The sequence below is a fragment of the Vidua chalybeata genome, chromosome 10, assembly GCF_026979565.1.
Source record: "Vidua chalybeata isolate OUT-0048 chromosome 10, bVidCha1 merged haplotype, whole genome shotgun sequence".
NCBI classification, from domain to species: Eukaryota; Metazoa; Chordata; class Aves; order Passeriformes; family Viduidae; genus Vidua; species Vidua chalybeata.
The window spans coordinates 3,388,885-3,409,304 of record NC_071539.1 but is presented as its reverse complement, the minus strand read 5'-3'; the positions used below and the strand labels follow the sequence as shown (position 1 = coordinate 3,409,304).

At 42.4% G+C, this 20,420-nt stretch overlaps 2 protein-coding genes across 5 annotated transcripts in view; one reads left to right on the top strand and one right to left on the bottom strand.

The window, feature by feature from the left end:
- SERPINI1 (serpin family I member 1) overlaps nt 1–6,985 on the bottom strand; it is a 44,947-nt gene extending 37,962 nt beyond the window's left edge. Inside the window, exon 1 of the mRNA XM_053951619.1 lies at nt 6,889–6,985. The gene's annotated coding sequence lies outside the window, so the exon portion shown is untranslated. The remainder of the gene's footprint in view (nt 1–6,888) is intronic.
- Nucleotides 6,986–7,072: 87 nt separating this feature from the next.
- Nucleotides 7,073–19,465, top strand: PDCD10 (programmed cell death 10). Of its 4 annotated transcripts, none has more exons than XM_053951621.1 (8): nt 7,073–7,137; nt 13,581–13,795; nt 14,402–14,455; nt 15,744–15,861; nt 16,514–16,640; nt 16,967–17,045; nt 17,357–17,439; nt 18,981–19,465. In XM_053951621.1, the coding sequence occupies exons 2-8, from the start codon at nt 13,700–13,702 to the stop codon at nt 19,060–19,062; spliced, it is 639 nt and encodes a 212-aa protein (XP_053807596.1). In that variant the 5' UTR covers nt 7,073–7,137; nt 13,581–13,699; the 3' UTR covers nt 19,063–19,465. The 4 variants fall into 4 exon arrangements, with proteins under 4 accessions (XP_053807596.1, XP_053807599.1, XP_053807595.1 ...); XM_053951624.1 differs by lacking the exon at nt 7,073–7,137 and adding an exon at nt 7,144–7,269 and having other exon boundaries at nt 13,589–13,795; XM_053951620.1 differs by lacking the exon at nt 7,073–7,137 and adding an exon at nt 7,144–7,269.
- Nucleotides 19,466–20,420: the final 955 nt, after the last annotated feature.

Below are 20,420 nucleotides of genomic sequence, written 5' to 3'. Positions count from 1 at the left end.
GTTACATGGATAAGGATTAGGAAAGCACAGTGCAAATCAATTTAATTGGTCTCTGCCAATGCTGAGATGACAAATAGTGGGAACACATTTCCGTACCTGTCTCCATAGGGCTTTCACTAAAGGTAACAAAGATCCTTATGAGACCTTGTGACAATTCTTAGATGCAGATTTGAATTTCTGCTGCTTTTCTCCCCTTCCAAATACGAGACATCCTCGTGTTCTTCTTGGGAAATATGCTCCCATCACTTCAAGAACTTGTTTGCATTGGGACTGAGTGAAAGCTTGTCCCCTTGCAGCTAAAGGGTATTTTGCTGTCATTTCATATATGGGGACCTGCTATCTGTTATGTCAAATCCACAAGTGCACTGTGTTTTAATATTGCATGCACATTTTCCTCCATCACATTTCTTCTATATGATAAACTACTAATGGCATTTTTTGCTTCATGCATATCATCCCTTCAAAATAGATCTACTTACAGTCAATTTGATTCTAACTCACTGTCATGGGTATCTTATATGCCCCGATGCTCCATATCCCCTGTAATTAAATATTTCTACTTGCTTTTTTCCTGATATTTGTTTTCCTTGGTATCTTCCCCTATATCTAATTTCCTGCTTTCTTTAGTATTTTAACAGAGGCATGGTAGGAAAAACAGATGGGAGCTGTCAGCTACAGATGATGCCAAGTAGCTTCTGAGCAAGTGGAGACTCCAACAGCTCCAAAATCCCTGGGGGATTTGGTGACACCAGGACATTCCCTGTGCCTCAGAGATGTGGGGAGGATGAAGCCAAGGCACTGTCCTGCAGCCAACTCAGAGCAAGCAGAGCTGGTGCCTGCAGTGACCACACAGGTGACAGTGAACTGGGGAGCTGCAGCCAGGCACGCACAGCACAGGACTCCAGGAAGAACAACCATGAACAATTACAGCTACAAAGCACCACAAACACAGTTCTGAGTCCTTGTGGGGTGGCAGAAGTCGGGAGCCTTGGGGGATAAAAGCAGCAGGGATTTGTGAGCACACCCTGCAGGAGCACAGAGCACTGTGGGCACAGCAGAGCATGGAAGGGCAGATCCCTGAGGACAGGCCTGGGCATGGAGGGAGGAGGAGAAAGCAGGCCAGCAGATCAAGAGGGAAGGCCCAGCTCAGATGCAGAGAATGACCCGAGGCAAAGGCAGAGGAGCCCTCCCAGGCTTTCACTATCACCAGTTGGGGACAACACATAATCCCAATCTGTCACACTTAAATCAGCATTACTGCAGGATGGAAATGAGATCACAGCTACCATAGACCAGAGCAGTGCTGAATTAAAGGGTTCAGCTCTCAGTCTCCCAGGTTTCATTTCCAGCTGCTGGATGGCTGCTCCTCCTCACCCTTGGCTCGCTTCTCTCCAGAGTCTCAGACCCTGCTGTCCTCTTCTTCCCAGCTTCTCACCCTGCAGATCCCACCAACAGCTCCCTTGGACAGACACAGCCAGGAGAGCAGATGTGGTGATGAATCCTGTGATTGGACTAATCACAACCAGAGTCCCTTGGCACAGAAAAAAGAAGCTCCTCCATAGCACATGCAGACATGAAACAAGATCTTGTTTGTCACTCTAGACCAAGGAGGTGTAGCAGGCACATTAAGCATTAATCTAAAACTCTTCTGTCATCTTCAACTCAAACTCAAGCTTTGTCAAGTGTTATCTGAACCCTTATTTTAGAAGTGTGGAGTCAGCTTTGGTTTTTTAATTTTTTTAAAAATCAAAATCCCACCCTCTCTGCCTGTAATGTTACTGTGAATAAACAATGTTACTTTAGGTTTTTATTTACCATATGCAATTGCACATGTTTTAAAGATAAAATAGAATTACTACAGTGTTTTAAAAGTCCATATCCAGTTTAATAAGAGACTAGCTTATTCCTCTTTAGTACTTGTAAGAGTCATTAGACATCTTTCAACTCCCACTAATTACTTTGTTTTTGGCAGACATTAGTGTTTCCTCCTCCTGCTTTTTTGAATAAATCTGAAATTAACAAGTCAATAAACTGACATATTTACAGTAAAAATAACTCGGCTCTCCTGTCTTCTTCCTCCCACTTCTCATATCTCTTAGCAGATGAAAAGGTCATCATTCACCTACAGGCTTTACACACACTGGTGGGGACTTGGGCACTTTCCCTTTGCATCAACCTCATCTCAAGTTGAGGACCTGATATTACAGAAGCTGTTCCTGTTGTCTTAGGTTTTGATTAATTACTTTAAATAGTTTAGAAACTGGAGCAAATGCTTCTGTTGAGAAAAAGATATCTGAGAGAGAAAATATGAGTTGCTTCAGTGAACTCCAATTGCTGTGTGAAGTACACAATCATTAAATGCTCCAGGAGCTGCTTTAATTTAAACGTGGGGAAAAAAAAGCATTGGAAAACGGCAGTTTTGGCGTACCAATTAAAAAATGATGCCTTAAATCTTTAGACCTTTCTTTCCAGCTTACATAACTGAGATGTATGGGGAAAACTAGGGCAGCAAACATCACCTCAGACATGGAGACAGTCCCCAAACCCTGGCACTTTGCTGCTGTGCCAGGGAAGGAGGCAATCTCCAGTGGCTGAGTGATGCTGAGGAGTTCCGACAGGCTGTCTTTGGCAAAGTACCCACGCTCTTAACACTACCTTGACATGCCAAGGGTACTTAAAAAAATCACAGTGAAAAGTAGATGTCAAAGTCCTCCAGCTCACTCCAAACTTCCACAGGAGAATCAAGGCTAGAATGGAATTGCTGCTCGAACAGTACCAGATGCAAAATGCAACTGGTGAGCAGCGTTTGGGCATTTTGTCTTGCTGCAAAGGGAATTAAAGCCTTGGCTTTCTCTGGTATCTGAGCAGAACTCTCAGAACTGCAAAAGCAAAACAAAGCATTTAGTGTGTTGTGTAGAAAGGTTAAAAAGGAAATGAGAGTTCTCTTTTCTGAGATGGGGAAATCCCCCCAAACCTACTGCACACACAGAAGCATGCATAACAAAAATTGAGGAAAGGAAACGCACAGGAACTGCAGCTCTTCCCCAGTCTGGGGAGATCACTGCTGGCTGACAGTGCTTGGTTTGTACATCTGACACCCCCCTGCACATATGGCACAGCTTCAGTTTTGATCTGGATAGAATAGATCTTTCTAGAAGCAGCAGATTGTCCATTAGGCCCATCAAGCCATTACGGGGTTGGAACTGTCAGACTCACACGGCAGAGCAGGAACAGAGAGCATTATTAAGCAATTATTTCTTTAGCTGTAATGATGAAAGACTTCAGGTTTGGAGTATACAGAGTTCATAAATTAGTGCAAAGACAGCCAGCCTATAAATTGGAAGCTAGTTGGTTAAAACTAAATACAACCACATTGCTTTAACTTTCTTCTTCTAGACAATAAATTACTTGTCATTATTGATTCTTCCTGAAAAAAGAGTCTCAAGGTCTGCAAAATATTTCTCAAGAATTATCATAATATTTAAGTACTGAACTAAAGCAAAAATCTTTACAACACATGAGGTCAAATCTCATTAACCCAAAAGCCATACACACATTTAATTCATTAGCTTGTATGAATAAGAAATTTCCTTTTTCCTCCCATCTCACAGCTACAGCTGCTCTGCAATGACTCCAAAAGCCCAAAAAGGACATGGATAACTCACACAGCTTTTATCCCATTAGCCACGGTCTGCAGTTCTCATAATCACTAGCTTTGAAGTGTATTAAACAAACCAGAACATGACCTTAGAGCTGATGTTTTAATCACACCACAGAAGAACAATTCTTTATCACAGATACTTCATTAAAGCCACCAAACAAGATGCTATTGAAAACTACCCAAGCCACAAGCAGGCAAGGAACTATTCTCACATTACTTTATAGCTACAGACCTTCTCCAACACAACCTTTCTGGCGACTGCACTGAGGTATTTACACCTGAAATAAACACATTCTTAATGGGATCAATACATCTGTACACCCCTGTTGTTTTGTACTGCTTCAAAAGCCAAGTACAGAGGGAAAATAAGCACCAAAACTTCACTGTTATTACTGAACTATGGGATTAATTTTTTTGTCTTGAGGTGGCTACAGCTTTATCTCCTGGACTATTTCACCAAGAAGTTTACAGAAAATGTGTCCTCCTGTCAATTCAATAATTCAAGACTCAGAAGGTATTTCCTTCCCTCCCTCCTGCAGGAATACATGGCATGTTATTTCCCCCACCTCTAAGTTCTGCTAATGTTTAGTCATCCAGTTCACAAGACCGTGCTGGGAAGACATGAATTAAACCCAATTTTTTTAAAAGGGATTCCTAAATTAAACTACTCTGTTTTTTCATACATACAAAGTATGTATATATTCATAAAGACACATTTATCACTAATTACAGCTGACTATACAGACATCTTTCCCTACCATCTGCCAATTATATTGTATCAGAGACATGCAAGCCATATAAAACAGAGGAAACCAAACATTAACTTTGAAAACCATGCTTACACACCAATTTTTAGCGTTATTTTGAACACACAGCTTAACTCAGATAAAGACAGCCTGAAGACTCAGTATAGGACAGATGTAACCCATATTAATTCAGCCTGTGTTTTACACCGACAGAACAATGTATTGCCCACACAGGAAACAAATTGCTAGAAATTATTTTAAAAGGTATTCAGACATGCCAACAATGTGTCTTCACTGATGATGAGCAGCCCAAAAAACAAATTTGAAATTTTGAGAAGTAAAAGATCAGTTGCAAAAGCCTTTAAAGAGCGGGGAGTAGTCAGATCTTGCTGTGAAGAATTCTACCACCACTAACCCATTTTCATCACTACGTGCCGGGATACACAAGGTTATAAACTGAACCAAGCTACGCATAAATACAACATTTACATCAACAGAATAAATTTCAAGAGAGTTATTACAGCAATAGTGTTCCTAGAACTGTTCACCCCTGAATGTGAAAGGAGAGGACTGACACATTCATGAATAGCTTTCATCTACATGTGAGCAAATCACTGACAACGGCAGATGAGGAGACAAACTCGAAGCAAATTTAAAAATCCCAACTCAAATTGGACAAGAGGATGTGAAAATACAGGACAGACAGTCTCATGAGGTCAAATTTTGGAACTCATGACTGCCTTTAACAGGAAACTTTACACTGCCACAAGCCTTCACATTGTATTACATCTTAGGCTGCCCTAAGACAACCCACACCTAAAAAAAACCAAAAAACCAAAACAACAAACCATCAACCATTTTTCCCTCCCTTCCCTTGGCAATTATTCCTCATCACACTCAGTGAAGCCAGAGTAATTCTAAAAAATACAATGGATGTAAAATAACCAAGTGTGAATCAGGTCCAAGCCTCATGGTCCAACCCCAAGAACTCCAACCAAGACCTGACAGAATCTGGAAAAGTATCACAAAATTGACGGAAGAGGTAACTATTTAAGTTTTAGCAGCTCTACGAATGCAGCTTTGTAGTTTTATTTAAAACATACTAATTTCACTGAAAGGATAAAATACCATTAAACAGACATTTGGCTCAATCTATGCTGCAGCATTTTACTAAACACCTCTCCCCTACACAGAAGGGTGTAATTTTCCGTTAGACTAAATCACCAGATCACATCAAAAATGAGGAGAAAATTGAAGAATCTGAGCTCAAAGGTGATGAAGAGTACAAAACTCATACACATTATGCAGGTTTTAAGCAGCCCTTTAATACCAGCATGCATAGAGTATTTGATACGTGAGAGATCACCCCTCGATCCGATTAAAACAAAAAACGGTGGTGTGGGAAGGAGAGCATTCACGTATATGTGACAATCCAGGTTCAATCCAATCCTGTTTTCCTACTTTTCCCCACCCAGTGCTCTTGCTCACCCCGAGGGAGGAGATGGGGATGGGTGACACACACGGACACCTGCACATCGTCCCTCTGTTCCCACAGGCGCCCAACTCTTCCCACCCTGCCACCAGCTCTGCAAGAAGTTACAGCCAATGCCTGACAAGTTTAATGCTTCAGCTGCTCATGCCCATGTTCACACTGGGGAATTCGTGCGCCTTAGCGTTAGGTAGAAGCGATCAGCGTTTTTAAAAAGTGAGTGCTAACAGCGACGCATCAGAAATGCAAATTCGAACCTAGAACTGAGTTGGTGCTTTAATATTAATATTAAATTCTAATCGCTGAGCTCTTCCTACAATGTAATTCGAAACTTCAAAGCTTACTGGGAGCAGAATCACCCCGACAAATAATGCACAAGTTTAGTTCTTTTAATGGCCAACACTCGGGGCGCACAGACCGGTCTGCGGCGCGCTGAGCGAGCCGCCAGGACGGGGCTGGACAGGCGGGAGAAGCCCCTCACAGGCGGGCTCGGGCAGCCCAGCTGCGGGCTGGGAAGGGGCTGGACGGCCGCAGGGACCCGCGGGACACCGCGGGCGGGCTCTGGGGCACGGCACCGCCACACTTCCTTCACCTGAGCACAACTCCGCCGGGGCGCTCCCGCCGGGGCGCGGGCTGAGGGCGCCTCAGCTGCGCGGGGCCGGAGAGAGAGCGCGTCCCTCCCCTGGCCGCCCGCAGGAGCCCAGCGAGCCCCGGAGGGGCTCCTGGGCTTGCCTGCCGCTCCCCGCCGGTTATCCCACGTCGGAGGAGCGGCTCTGATCCCGAACGCCTCCTCTCCCGCCGCAGCGGGCGCAGCCCGTCCCTCCCTCCCTCCCTCCCTCAGGCGCCGAAAGAACGCCGGCGACCCCCGCACGGGCAGCGGCTCCTCCGCACCGCCGCTACTCCGGCACGGAGCTTCGCTCGGTGTAAGAAACAAGCCGGAGCCGCCCGGTTTATTCGGTCACACAGCCCCGCGAAGGGACGGGCGCACTCACCGGCACTCCCGCCGCCGCCGCCCCGCCCGCTGCCCGGCGGTGCTACCGCCTCTCCGCGCTCCGCCGCGGCTCTGCCGTGCAGGGCTGTGCTCGGCTCCTCTGAGCCCCGCTCCGCCCGGGCACTGTCCCCGCCCCGGCCCGCCCCGCAGAGCGCTCCCGCCCCCGCTCCGCTCGGCATTGTGGGGCTTGTGGTCGCGGAGGGCGGACTACGAGCCCCAGGGCCCCCCGCGCGGTTCCGGACAACGCCTGGTGTGTGGTAACACCGCGGATCTTCCTCCTCCTCCTCCTCCTCCTCCTCCTGCTGCTCCTCGCGGGCGCTTCCGGCGCGGCGGCGGCGGCGAAGCCCCTCGGGAGCAGCGGGGGCTCGTCGGGCCGGGGCAGGTGAGGTGCCGAGCCCTGCCCTGCCCGGCTCTCGCGGGCTGGACGCGGGGCCCGCCGCGCCCTCCGGGGCTGCGAGAGGGGCGGCCGGGCTGAGGAAGCGGCTGAGGGCGGCCTCGCCGTGCGGGGAAGGTGCGCGGGGTGTCCCTTCCCCTCCCGGCCGGGAGGTGACCTCCTTCCTCCGGCCCTGAGGCAGCGCCGAGGGCTTGTCCTTCTCCCCGCCCTTCCCGCGGCCGCGGGGTTGGGGCCTGGCCCCGCTCCCGTGTTCCCGGCCTGGTGCTGGTTCGCTCGGCCCGGGCCCGGCAGGCGCAGGCCCGGATGTGTTTTATTTTGGTGTGTATTATTTTTAGCTCGTCCTCTCGGAGCGGAGCGCTGTCAGGTGGCTGCGGCGGGCAGGGAGAAAGGGCGCCTCGGCTGCTTCCCCCTTTCCTGCGCCAGGGGAGGTGTAGGTTGAACATTAGGGAGAAATTATTCACAAAAGGGGTGATTAGACATCGGAATGGGCTGCCCTGGGAGGTGGTGGAGTCACCGTTCCTGGAGGTGTTTAGGGAGAGGCTGGACGTGGCACTCGGTGCCATGGTCTGCTTGACAAGGTGGTGTTTGTTCAAAGGTCGGACTCGATGATCTTGGATGTCTTTCCCAACCTAATTGATTCTGTGATTCCTTCTCCGCAGGGTCCCCCGGCCGTGCCCCCCCTGGGGACTGAGCAGTCAGGGCAGGGCTGGGGTGTCCCATTAAGTCGCTCACTGAACTGGTGAGTTGGGTTGGGGTTTTTCCTGTAGCTCGCACACACTGGGTGGCTGAAACCTTGTGCTGTTCCTGTTATCAGAGGAACTAATTCTCCTCTGGTATTTGTTCACACGTTGGAATGTATTTTTGTCCCTTTGGAGCTGTGTCATACCTGTTTGTGTTTGGTAGAATAGTGGCTTCAGTTTCACGTTGCCCAAGAGGTGAAAAAGAAAGAGAAACGGGGGATATGTTGTTGTGGTTATATATCCCAACATTCTTGACCTGTTTCAGTTATGCTGTATAACAGTTCTGGTGTTGCTGACTGCTGGAACTGGAGCACAGGCTGTAGGGTCTCATGTGAGACACAGACTGGCTGTATTAGGACAGATTAAATCACTTCCATTTTGAAGTCCAGCAAAAGAACTCAGGCTAATTATAAATCTGACTTCAGGCTAAGCTTGGTTTTTGTTTTTTAAGTTGATATGGTTCTAAAAATAGACATCTTGTATTTATCACAGGTCTGTGTCATTTCTGAATTAGTCATAGAACTGCTCTTACAGTAATCAAATGCATAAGCAGCTCTGCTTTGCCAGAGTGAATTTCACTGCAGGTGACTGTTACACGTGTGTGGAGATGTTTGAAAACTGCATTTCGGTTCTAGTGAGAGGCATCTGAAGACACTTTCAAACTTCAATGCCATTTGCTGGTGACATTCCTTTTATTAACTCTGCAGTGAAACTATTTGGTGTAAGAATCAGTGGGATGTGGAATCAGTTCAGCCTTTTAAGTCTCTTGTTATTGTTGCTGATTTTAAAATACAGATTGTTATCCTAATACTTGATCTGTGTGCTAATCCCAGTGAATCCACCCTGCTCAGTTTTAAAAAGAAGGAAAGTAATTCTCTATCTGAAACACAAAGCTTTGAAGCTTTGTATCAAATAATCTGAGTTATACAATGGGAAATAATTGCAATTGATAATGAAAATATAGCAGCAGGTAAGGTAACATCTGACCCAAAAAAAAACCCCAATGTGTGGGTTAGGGCTTTTTTTTTTTTTTTTTAATTCAAGTGATGATTAATGACAGAAACAGAGTTGCCAAGACAGGTGTGTGGTGTGTATATAGTTAAAAGAGCATATTCTGCAATTTTTTTTACTTCCATAAACTTTACAACAGCAGTAGTAAATAACCTACACTCCCTCCTCCCGTGCACATTGGTCTTACATTTTGATTCAAGCTCTGCCTCTGAATTCAGATGGAATTTATGCTGTTATTTCCCTTCCCTCACTCTTTCTTCCTGGACTTGAATGGATTTTTCTGGTAACTCCGGGATCTTAGATCAGGTTAAAGGTGAACCCCATTCTTGAATCCTCCCTGCAAAAAGTGGAGCAAACCTCTTGGCAGTAAGGTAGTCTTTTCTTGCAGGAAAGGAGCTGTGATTTTTGCTAGAAGCCAACCACTGAAATAATAATATTTGTAATCCCTGCCTTGGGCCTTGTTCCTCTGTAGTACTTTTCTAAAAAAGAATATTAATGTCTAAGCACTTACCAGATCTAGGGTAGATGGAGCCTGGAGAAGGGAATAGAGACAACATCAGTGCAGAGGTAGATCTGCTGATGACAGAGCTGAAACCCTGCCAATTGATACCAAGTGTTTCTGTTGGTTTAAAACTTGAAAAGTTGAAATCATGAGAGTCTGCTCTCTTTGCTTTAAGCACTGCTTCAGAAGATTGTGTTACACAAACACCTTCCTTTGATGGAAACCTCGCTCCTCTCCAGCCTGGCCTAGGAGCAGCTGTGGATTTGGGGAAGATCCTGCCTGCTGTAGTTACATGGTGATGGTTGTGTTCTTATTAAGCAGCTCTGCTTGATTTAAATGCATGACCAAAAGTCTGTCAGTAAATGACACACATTAGAGAAAGCAAATTGTCACCTTAGACACTGACAATGGTGGTTGTACATCTAGGAAGTGTGGTGGTTTGTGCTCTTCACCCTTCTTGGCAGGAGTTGGGTTTTTGGTGTTTTTTTTTTTTTGCTAAAGTTCAGTTGAATGATTTAAAATGTCATTGGGTGGCTATGGGGGAATAGGTCTGTCAAAGAACCTTTCCAAATCTATTCCTCATCTAAAATATACCAGCTCTCTCCATGTTTGCTGACTGGCTGGGATCATATTTTAGTGCTGAGACTTAAAGGTTAGAATGTAAGATTTATCCTGACAGTGAAAGCACGTATTCCATGCTAGTGCATCTCTTGGAATCCAGCCTGGTGTGTTTGATGGCTCAGGACTGAGCAGTCAGGGTTGTATTAACTGGTATTTTAGCACAGTTGACAAACCCAGATTCTGTTTCAATTCCCTGTATCATTCTGTACGTTCTCTCCCAGGACTCTCATTGCACACCCAGAGGTTTGGGTCTGTGGGGTCCCTGTAACAAAAAGGGGGATCAGGCTGACACTCAGTTCAGTATCTGGCAGTGTCCTGCTGTCTTCTCCTCATCTGCCCCCTCAGACCAATTAACAAGTTTGCCAGCAGAGTAACACCTTTTCTGCATCTTACAATTTGTCCAGGATTTTCTCAACTCCACCACTCCACTGTGCTGCCCTAATAAATCACCTCCTCATGGAATCTTACTCCACCTTTTTTGAGAATGTAAAATAAACCAGATGACAGATGAAACTAGGGTAAACTCCTCTCAAAGAAAAGGCTCTTTTGAGATTGGAGGAACTGAAGTTAAGCTGTTACAAGACACTGTCAGGAAGTCTGGCAGCTGTGCAGAGCTGCTTTTGATCACATCCTAAAAGAAATGCTGAAAGCTCCTCCTTGCTGCTGATAATGTGCATTTAACTTTGGCTTGAGTCAGGCCATTTTGAAGGTTAGTGGACTTGCTGATAATTGATCTAAATAGAACAGAAACTTCAGTTTTCATGAGAATTTAGTCCCTAATCAAGATTGAGACCACCTTCAAGGATATTTGGATGTGGTTTAGTGCAGCTATGACAAACTAGCTTTCAGTAACACAGTGAACACAGAGTTTTTGTGAAGACAACTATTCTTTCTATTTAACACTAGCAAAGACTGAATTGAATAAGTTACATCCAAAAGATGTGAAGTTGTTTCCTAACTAAAGATAAATAGTTTGAGAATTTTAGCAGTCAGGTCCTTCATGACACTGTGATGTTTCCTAGTGGAAAACAGGAAGATTTCTGAAATAATGAACAAGCAGTGTGATAAATTTCTTTTCATACCTTGGCAACAAAAGCATTTGGTGTTCCTAAATATTGCTTGTGTGCACATATATATAAACCCACCTCTTCAGTTGCAAAATTGGTATCCTTTGTGTTAATAAAAATCCAAGTGTTGTATTTTTTTTTTAGGAGTGTCAGTGTCTGGAAGAGGGGTAATAGATAATGTGTAATTGTTTTTATGTGAGGGTTTTAACTGCACCATAGATTAGTAACAATAGCTTATGGTTCTTCAAGAGAAAATGAGTTCTTCATGGTAGCTCACAGTGTAATAGGTTTTCATCATCATAAAAATCCATCATTTCACTTAGTATTTCTTTTTGTGTGTGTGTGGATACTGCTAACCCATAAAAACAAAGTAATTATATCTAATGGCAATTTTGTCCTTTTTTGCCCTTTTTCCTGTGATAAAAATCTTTTGGGTAGAACAATGTTCAGTGACCTGACTAAACCATTTAAAAAACTTACTCTGAGAATACAGATAAAAACGTGCTATAAATTCATCTGTGAATGCAGGTGGTGCTTGTCAGATGTGTCAGTGGACACTCACTGAACTTCCAGAAAGGAAGAATTAAACAGCAAAACAAACAGGGATCCAGCAGGGAATACACAGGGATAATAAATGGGACAGCTTGTACCTGCAGCAGGGAGTGAAAACTTGTTCAGACAAGTTCCCTCCCCCCATGTGAGCAGACCTTGCATGAATTTATGTAACTGAAACAAGTTCTTGGGAAAACACTCAACTTTTCGAGGAATGATGAATATTCACTTGTATTGTTCCATGTTCTTGACAGCTGTAAAATACCAGGGGTGGGTGATAAAGTTGTGAGACTCCTGATTATTGCACTTCTATCCCTGTGGATGCATTTCATCCATTTCATCCATCCAGACCCCTTTCTAAAGTCTCAGGAATCCTTTTCTGGGGCTGGAGGAATCAGCTCATCTGTGGCACTTCGAGGTAGAAGCAGCAAGAGAAACAAAGTGAGGTTTTGCAGTAAGCAGACCTTGTTAGAAGACTTGCATAAAGTTTTTACTGTAGTCATGTTTAATTTTTCTTCAGCTTTTACTGTTCACAAGATCAGAGGAGATATTCACAATATTTTTAGTCATCCAGTTTCTTCTCTGTGCTGACTGTAATCAGTAACAAATTTCACTTGTATAATTATGGCTGAACAATTATATATCTGCTCTGGACAAAAAATACCTGTTCTTCTGTTTAAATAGCCTGGAGATCTTTAGCCAGTGCAGAGCATAATGAGGAATATGGCTTGAAGAAATGTCTTGGCATGTTCTCAACCTGTTCATACTCTCAGGAAGTGATATTGAATGCTGGAGTAGTTTCTGCTGTTACTTATCATTTCACTCTTTTCACTTCTTACTAAAATGTCAGTAAATTACACAGACATGCAAATGCCAGGTGTCTGGAGCTTGCTAGGAAGAAAAATACCTCCTCTAGTGCATTAAATCCTCCAAGCAAACCTAAAAATTAAAAAGCTTAATATCTTTCTTTTTATCTTTATTTCTGACTTGGACTGCAGGTCTTTGAATTCAATTATGTCATATAAAATATTTTTTAAAGAATCTGATTAATAGAAAATACAGCAGGCTGGAACAAGGGTTTTTTATCAACTATAATAAGGTGACCTTTTTTCTTTTCCACATAATTTCTGGGTCTGAGCAGTGATCCTTCCATGTTGGATATGATGAGCTGGGCTGGGTGGAGAACTTCCAAAACAGAGGTTCAGTTACTGGAACAATAATTTTCCATTGAGTTAACATAGCTGGTGGCACACCCAGAGTGGAAACATGACTTCAGCTTATATAAAACCAAAGATGCAGTGTTCACATTCAGATGGGTGGAAAGTGGGCACTGATCTCCAGCAGAATCACAGCTTGATGCATGTGCAAAAATATGGAGTATTTATAGGTAGTTCTAATAGTCACAATGCATCTGGATGAGGTTGGGGCTGCAGCATGTAGTGCTTTCCAAGTTTTCCTGGATGGGAGTTGTCAGGAACCCTATGCTGCTGCCTATGAGTGGTGGCAAGATTTTTGTAAATAGCACATAAAATCCCTGCTTTCAGGAGAATTGATTCCATAGGAACTTGAAGGGAAAAACACTTGGGGTAGCACCTTTTCTTTAAAATATTCATTTAATAGATTTCAGTTAGGGTTTTGAAGTTGCACCAAGTGGTGATTCTATGTTTACTTGACTCATGTAATAAGAAATCCCTGGTTTCTACCCAGTAGAACTCACATTGATCTGTGCCTTGTCATTTTTAGAACCTGTCCCTCACGAGCATTTGTAATTGTGTGTTTGTTTTCTCTTTTCTCACACACCCTAAGGACAATAGAATTTCCAAGTTCTTCAAGTATTCTTGCACAACGAGGAAAAAGAAGAGACATTTCAGTGAATGAGGAGTTTTTTGCTTCTATAGTGTTTTCCTTGAGAAGTGGCTCTTTGAATGAGGATGACAATGGAAGAGATGAAGAATGAAGCAGAGACCACTTCTATGGTTTCCATGCCTCTCTATGCTGTTATGTACCCTGTCTTTAATGAGGTGAGCTCCAGTTTGCCTTGGAATGCAATAATCCCCTTTATTTTGGGAAAAGAGGCCGAATTAACATGTTGTTCATCTTGGGAAAGCTTTGTCTAACACATCTTCTCTCTGCATTGTTTCACCCTTCTTGCCATGAATAGTTTCATGCTCATCAAAGCTTGCTGGTTGTCTTGGTCCTGAGCTTTCCTCTTACCTTTAACAGAGGATTTTCACAAAAATACCAGCTCTGGTATTCTCTGGCAAGAAATAGCACACAGTTGAACCTGCGAGCAGCTTAATGCATTTTCATTTTACTGCTAATGGTTGTTATTTAATAGGATATTTGGGTTTTTTCTGAGTATCAGAGATTACCAAGATGTTCTCAAAATCTTCTGTGGGACTTTTGCTGCAAAATACATCCAGTGATTTTTGTTTTCATTTGTGGGGGGAACTCTTTCCTTTGGGATTAACTTTACTTTTATAGTATCTCTGAAGTGAGACCAGCAATTTGAAAGCTTCTGTTAATCTCCCTTTCCATTCTGCTTTATGGGCAAGGTGTGATTACTTGACTTGCTTTGTTCTGATAACAACAGAATGCTAATAATTAATTCTAAACTTTTATTGCAGCTAGAAAGAGTAAATCTGTCTGCAGCTCAGACACTGAGAGCAGCTTTTATTAAGGTGAGAAGTAACTTAGATTGAAAAATGGTTGTTTCAAAAGTAAGCTGTGTATGATGAAGCTGAAAGGTCAGCTCTCTTGTTTCCTTGTCTTTTTATCTAAGACTTCATCCTTGATCCAGTAGTCTAAAAATAAAGTGGACAATTGCATGAACTGGAAGTTTGAGATGTCTGCAGATGCCATGAGTAGAAATCTGAATGAGCAATTTTAAACAGACTCTTCTCTTGTCCATTCAGAACAAAAGCTAAATTAAGGGAGCAGGCAGTGAATAAATAATAAACTTAGTCTAAACCCCACAAGATTTGTAGAATAGGCTCTCATGAGCAATAGGCACGTAGCAGACTTTGAAATTGGTTTACAAAGTGAGTGGTAATGGGATTTTTTTCTGGATGAAGTTCAGTGTTTGTGTAGAAATCCAGCAGTAAATGGAAAAAAAGATTATTCTGACTTTTCCATTGTATTCCTAAGGAGTGAAAATAGAGATATTCCTTTACATTGCTTTATTGAAGTGGTGATCTTTTCAAATATTGAAACAAAATAATGGCAGGCATGACATACCTGAGCTGTGCAACTCTGGGATGCTTCCTTGTTCCTGCACTTAAATCTAAATGTACCTTGATGGGCTGAAGTCTCAAATTGAGCTCCTACGAGTGTGGGTTGGTTTTGTGTGTTTTCACAATTGGTGGGAAGGAGCTAAGCTGGATGCAAATAATGTTAAACTGAGATATTGGTAAAAATGGTAGTGCCAGCTAAAAAACCCACGGAGGCTCATTTTTCTTCCCCACAGAGCAGTTTTTTGGTAGCAGCACAGGTGATGTGAACAGCTCCAGTGTTAATCCAGCTCTGTACCTAGATATGTCATCAATCAAAAGCTGGGTTTTTTCTGAAAGAGCAATTCCCAGATGATGTCTGAGCATATGATGTGATTCATGAGAGGGACACCTGTGCTGGAGTGAATTAAATTCCAGGGGATACAATATTTTTGTCTCAAAGCTTGGTGTTTATGGAAATATAACAGGATATAGACATTTATTAAAACCCTTCTTACTCAAAATGAGTGCAAGGGCTTATTGGAAAAGTTGCTTATACAAAATCGGTGATGTAATCCAAGAAAAATGAATTTTGTAGTGGAAAAATGTTTTTAATGTAATCTACTGGTCTAAAGCCATTAGAGCATTCAAAGTTCCTAGCAAACTCCTGCAGTATCTGAAGCAATTTACTTGAAAATCTTGGTGCTTGCAATGCCCAGGTCTTGCATATTTAAGAATATAAAATTTCTCTGCTATACAGGCTGAAAAAGAAAATCCAGGTCTTACACAGGACATCATCATGAAAATTCTGGAGAAAAAAAGTGTGGATGTGAATTTCACAGAGTCTCTTCTGCGTATGGCAGCTGATGATGTAGAAGGTAATAAAGCCTGTGTTGGATAACTCTATTTTTAATTACACTGTTAACTGGGAACATGCAATTCTGTATTTCTTCTTTTTTCAGAAGAGATTATTTGTTTCTTAGTACAATTTTCTCAGCATGGTAGAAGAAAATTTGTATTTTTGAACATGGCTATTGGAGAAAGTAAATCTCCCTGAAAACCACACTTGACTAATAATAGAAGGAAAGAAAGAAAATGAATGTTTAGAACTATGTTTTTATGGGTGCACAGTTCACCTTTTGCAATGCTAACAACCAGGAAAAGGCAAATATGGAGTGTAACATCCTCTTTTTTTCTTCCTACTTCAAATTAAAAGCAGCAGTTACACTGTCACGGAAGGAGAATATACTGCAGGCTTTAAGTTATTTTAATACTGAATTTGATGACTTTAATGTCTCAAATAAAGTAAGATGGGCTCTTCTTCCACCATGCAGTAATGAAGGTGATTGTTGGCACTGTCCTGATTCACACAGGGGTTATTCACTGCAGTTCTCTGCTCGTGGCTGTTTCTGTGCTGTTCACCTTCAAATTCACCCTGGAGATCCTGCTGCATTTTGTGTCGTGTTTTTAGCTGTCACTACAGACTTGAGGACAAACTAATGGTGGTTTTGAATGTGTTCTTTTTGCCAGAGTATATGATTGAAAGACCTGAACCTGAATTCCAAGATCTTAATGAAAAGGCACGAGCACTTAAACAGATTCTTAGTAAGATTCCAGATGAGATCAATGACAGAGTGAGGTTTCTTCAGACAATCAAGTAAGTACAATATGATGGATTTTGCTGCAGATAGAGAGTCAAACTTCTTGAATTTAGGCCTGAATGTTGAAATTCTGTAGTTGTAGCAGCATTGTTCCTATTGCCAGAGAGCCTGATCCCACTTAGAAATGTTACTTGACCAAACTTGCTGGCTCCAAGGCTGAATTCCCTGCTGTGGCTCCCTGCATTTGATCTCCTCCATCGTGTCTGACACTTCCTCTGTAGAGACTGCCCTGAGAAATACTTAACTGCTAGAAAGGGATTCAACTCCAGCATTTCATGGGATCTCCTGAGGATATTGAAATTCTCTTTTTCTTGCCCAACAGGGACATTGCAAGTGCAATAAAGGAGCTCCTTGACACAGTAAATAATGTCTTCAAGAAATACCAGTACCAGAACCGGCGGGTACGTGCACCAGCTCTTCAGCCAGTATTTCTAATAGCAACAGAGGAGGCATCCTTTGCATCCAAGGATGAAAAGCAGAGCTTAGCTGGTCAATGACACCATGCTTTAACAACAGAATGGTTGTATGATAAGTTTCAGGAGTTTTAGAAAAAAAAATGATTCCTCTTTGTTTCTTCTAAAGAAAGAAAACCAAAAATTTTTATTCCTGATGTAACATTAATTAATTTTCTGATCAGTTTAACCTCAAGGTTCTCACTGTACCCAGAAATATGTGAACTAAGACTCTGCTCCTGTTGGTTTTGTTTTTGCAGGCACTTGAGCACCAAAAGAAAGAGTTTGTAAAATATTCCAAAAGTTTCAGTGATACTCTGAAAACCTATTTTAAAGATGGAAAGTAAGTATGCTTTTGTCCTGTTGGTTTTGTCCTGTTGTTTCAACATTTTACATAATGACTAACAGGAAAATAGGACAGGCTTTGGGATGTAAGCTGCCTTTTTTAGGAGTTGCCTAATTATTTCCTTACCTATGTCCTCTCATTACCATGGCTGTTTCTTTTGTAATGCCTTTGAGGAAAGGAAAAACTGTTAAATTCACCACTATGTAACACTCATATGCAGTGTTAGTTTTGAGTTTGAATATGAGAAGTTAAATTTCCTGACCCTGTGTGGGTTTTCTCAGTGCATATACAAGGACAAACAAATTAGGGATTTTTTTTTTTTTTTTAAGAAAACTAATTTACCTATTTGAAGTATCATTTGCAAATACAAAACATCTGTGCAGGGTTCTCTTTGATTTACATTTTTATTGGCCTTTCTTTATAGACCCTCATAGTGCTCTGCAGTATCTGGAATAATTCAGCTGAATCTTTTTCTAGCTGAGAATTTCAGCCTTCAAACTGAGGCTTTTTCCAGGTCTTCACCTTGGGTTTTGCAGTCACTATTCCTGTGTAATTCACTGTAGTGATTCTTTTGGAGGGTGGGTGGATCCCTCTCAGATTCTGGCAGTGCCAGTGTTCTGTTTTAAAGATGGAACCAACTTTGATGTCAGCTCTTGTTGAGCTTGGCAAAGGCTGACAGCACCCAGGAGATGGGGCATTACTAAAGGAGAGAAAAGTCTTGAGAGTCTTGGAGTACAATCCTGCTCCCATCAAAGCATTCTTATTTTTCTCTCCTTCTCCTGAAATTGGGGCTAAATTTGATACCAAAATGAGAAGTTTAGGCTTTGGTAGCTTCGATTCCTGAACAGAAGTACTGTGTGTTCTGGGCTTAAGCTTAAAGTGTGTTAATTATTTGCAGTAGTGTAAGAAATTCCATCATGTATTTCCTATCCTTGGGAAGGAATTTCAGTGTGTCTGAGCTGCACATTGGCTGAGATCCCTGCTCCCCCCAGCACTAAACACAAGCCATGCTCACACGTCATTCCTGAGCTGAAAAGTTCTGTGACCCCACACCTTTCTGTGCAGAAAGGTAACTAAAATAGTGTGTTGCTGTCACATGTGTGCACGTTTAGTATTCCTTGAGGGAAGAGTTGCCAATTCTGGAATTCCTGGGGGGTGAAGAGCTCAGCTTTGGAAAGGTGTTTAACAATCACTGAGTCATAAAAAGGCTGTGACCTTAAAGATCATCTGGTTCCAAACCCAGTCATCTGCTCCATGGTTTTCCCTTGGTTATCTGAATCCCAGAAGGAAAGGATTGAGATGTCAGTGATGATAGAGAGCCAAATTCATTTTAAATTCCTGCCAAATCAGCACAGCTTTTCTGGGATTAGCTATGCAAATGAGGCTGGCTGGCAGCCAGCAGGGAGCTTCAGGTAGGTCAGCACAGGGGGGAACATCCCTGTGCTCCCAGTTCTCAAAGCCTAGGTGCCAATAATGCTGGGTTTCTGCACTGCCATGTTTCTAGAAGTGTCTGAAGCAATATTCTTCTCTTTCCACAGGGCAATAAATGTGTTCATAAGTGCCAACCGACTAATTCATCAAACCAACTTGATACTCCAGACCTTCAAAACTGTGGCCTGAAAACTGTATATGTTGAGAGTTGTACTTTTCAATGGTGGATAGGGTACCTTTATATGTAAATTTTAAAGTTTTGACTGTATAAATTATCAGCCCCTCTCGAGGGGCCTAATGCAGGATTTTGAATGGGATTATTGCCATCTTACACCATATTTTTGTAAAACATTGTAGCTTAATCATAATCTCACAAGAAAGATTTTGCATCACTTTTTGCTATTATCATTCTTTTCAGAATTATAAGCCAAAAGAATTTACGCCTTAATGTGTCATTATGTAACATTCCTTACAAGAATTGTAAATATTTGGTGTTCTGTTTCTGACATTTTAACTTGAAAGCGGAAAACTGCAAGATTATGTATTTAACAATATTGGTGGCAAATATTCAATAAATAGTTTACATCTGTTAGACTGTCTTTTTGTATGTGAACAATAGTGCATAACTCATCTTTCTAGAACTGCAGAACATTCATTCAATAGAAAAAGAAATTAAAATTATTTGGGTGCTTAAAGCTACCGGGAGTTCAAATCAGTGTAAAATGAGGGGTTTTCCTTAAAACTGAGATTTTGGCTGTTCTCTAGACCAGAATATCAGAATAATTATATTAAAATGTCTTTGAGAAAGTAATAAATAAACCCAGAAGTGAGATGTGCTTTTGTTTTTGATAGAAACTAGATCTCACTTCTTTCTTAGTCTTCTGTTAGTGGTGAGTTAACAGGTTTTTTTACTCCTAGGCTATTCCAAGGTTTGGAGCACAGGTTTATTTGAAATATATGCAGCAAAGATTGAATTTAAACTATTCAGATAAGTGGGTTTGAATTTGTCCCCTTTGGGAGGGAGGAGGATTGGAGCTAGAACTCTTCCAGGTAGCACTAGTGATATCTATACTATGCATGCCATAAGGCAACTTTGTTTTTTCAGGGAATTGAAATCATGTGAGACCTCGACTGACAAACCTTGGCTGTGTAGATGGTTAAGAGCTGCTGCTGGACAGGTGGAAATGTTCCCTTTGTGATTTCCTGGTGATGTTTCACAAGTTCTGACGAATCCCTTGGAAGTGCACCTCGAGCTGATTTGGAAATAGAATAAACCTCTGGAAGTTTGCAAAATCTGTGGCCATTACTAGGAAGTTTAGGGAAGAATGTGAAGCAGCTTCTGAAAGCTGCACAAGCAGTTGCAGGGGGAGCACTCCAGGCTGAAGGAGCACAATTGCTCCAGAACTATTCCTTGTTTGGCTCTAAATGGTGAAGAAAAGGTCCCTCCAGATTGTCTGGCACACTGGCCTGGTGCTGTACTGCTCATCTGGGGCAAGTGCCTTATCCCAGGTACAACAGCTGGGTCCTTGCATTTGCTGATCTGAAAG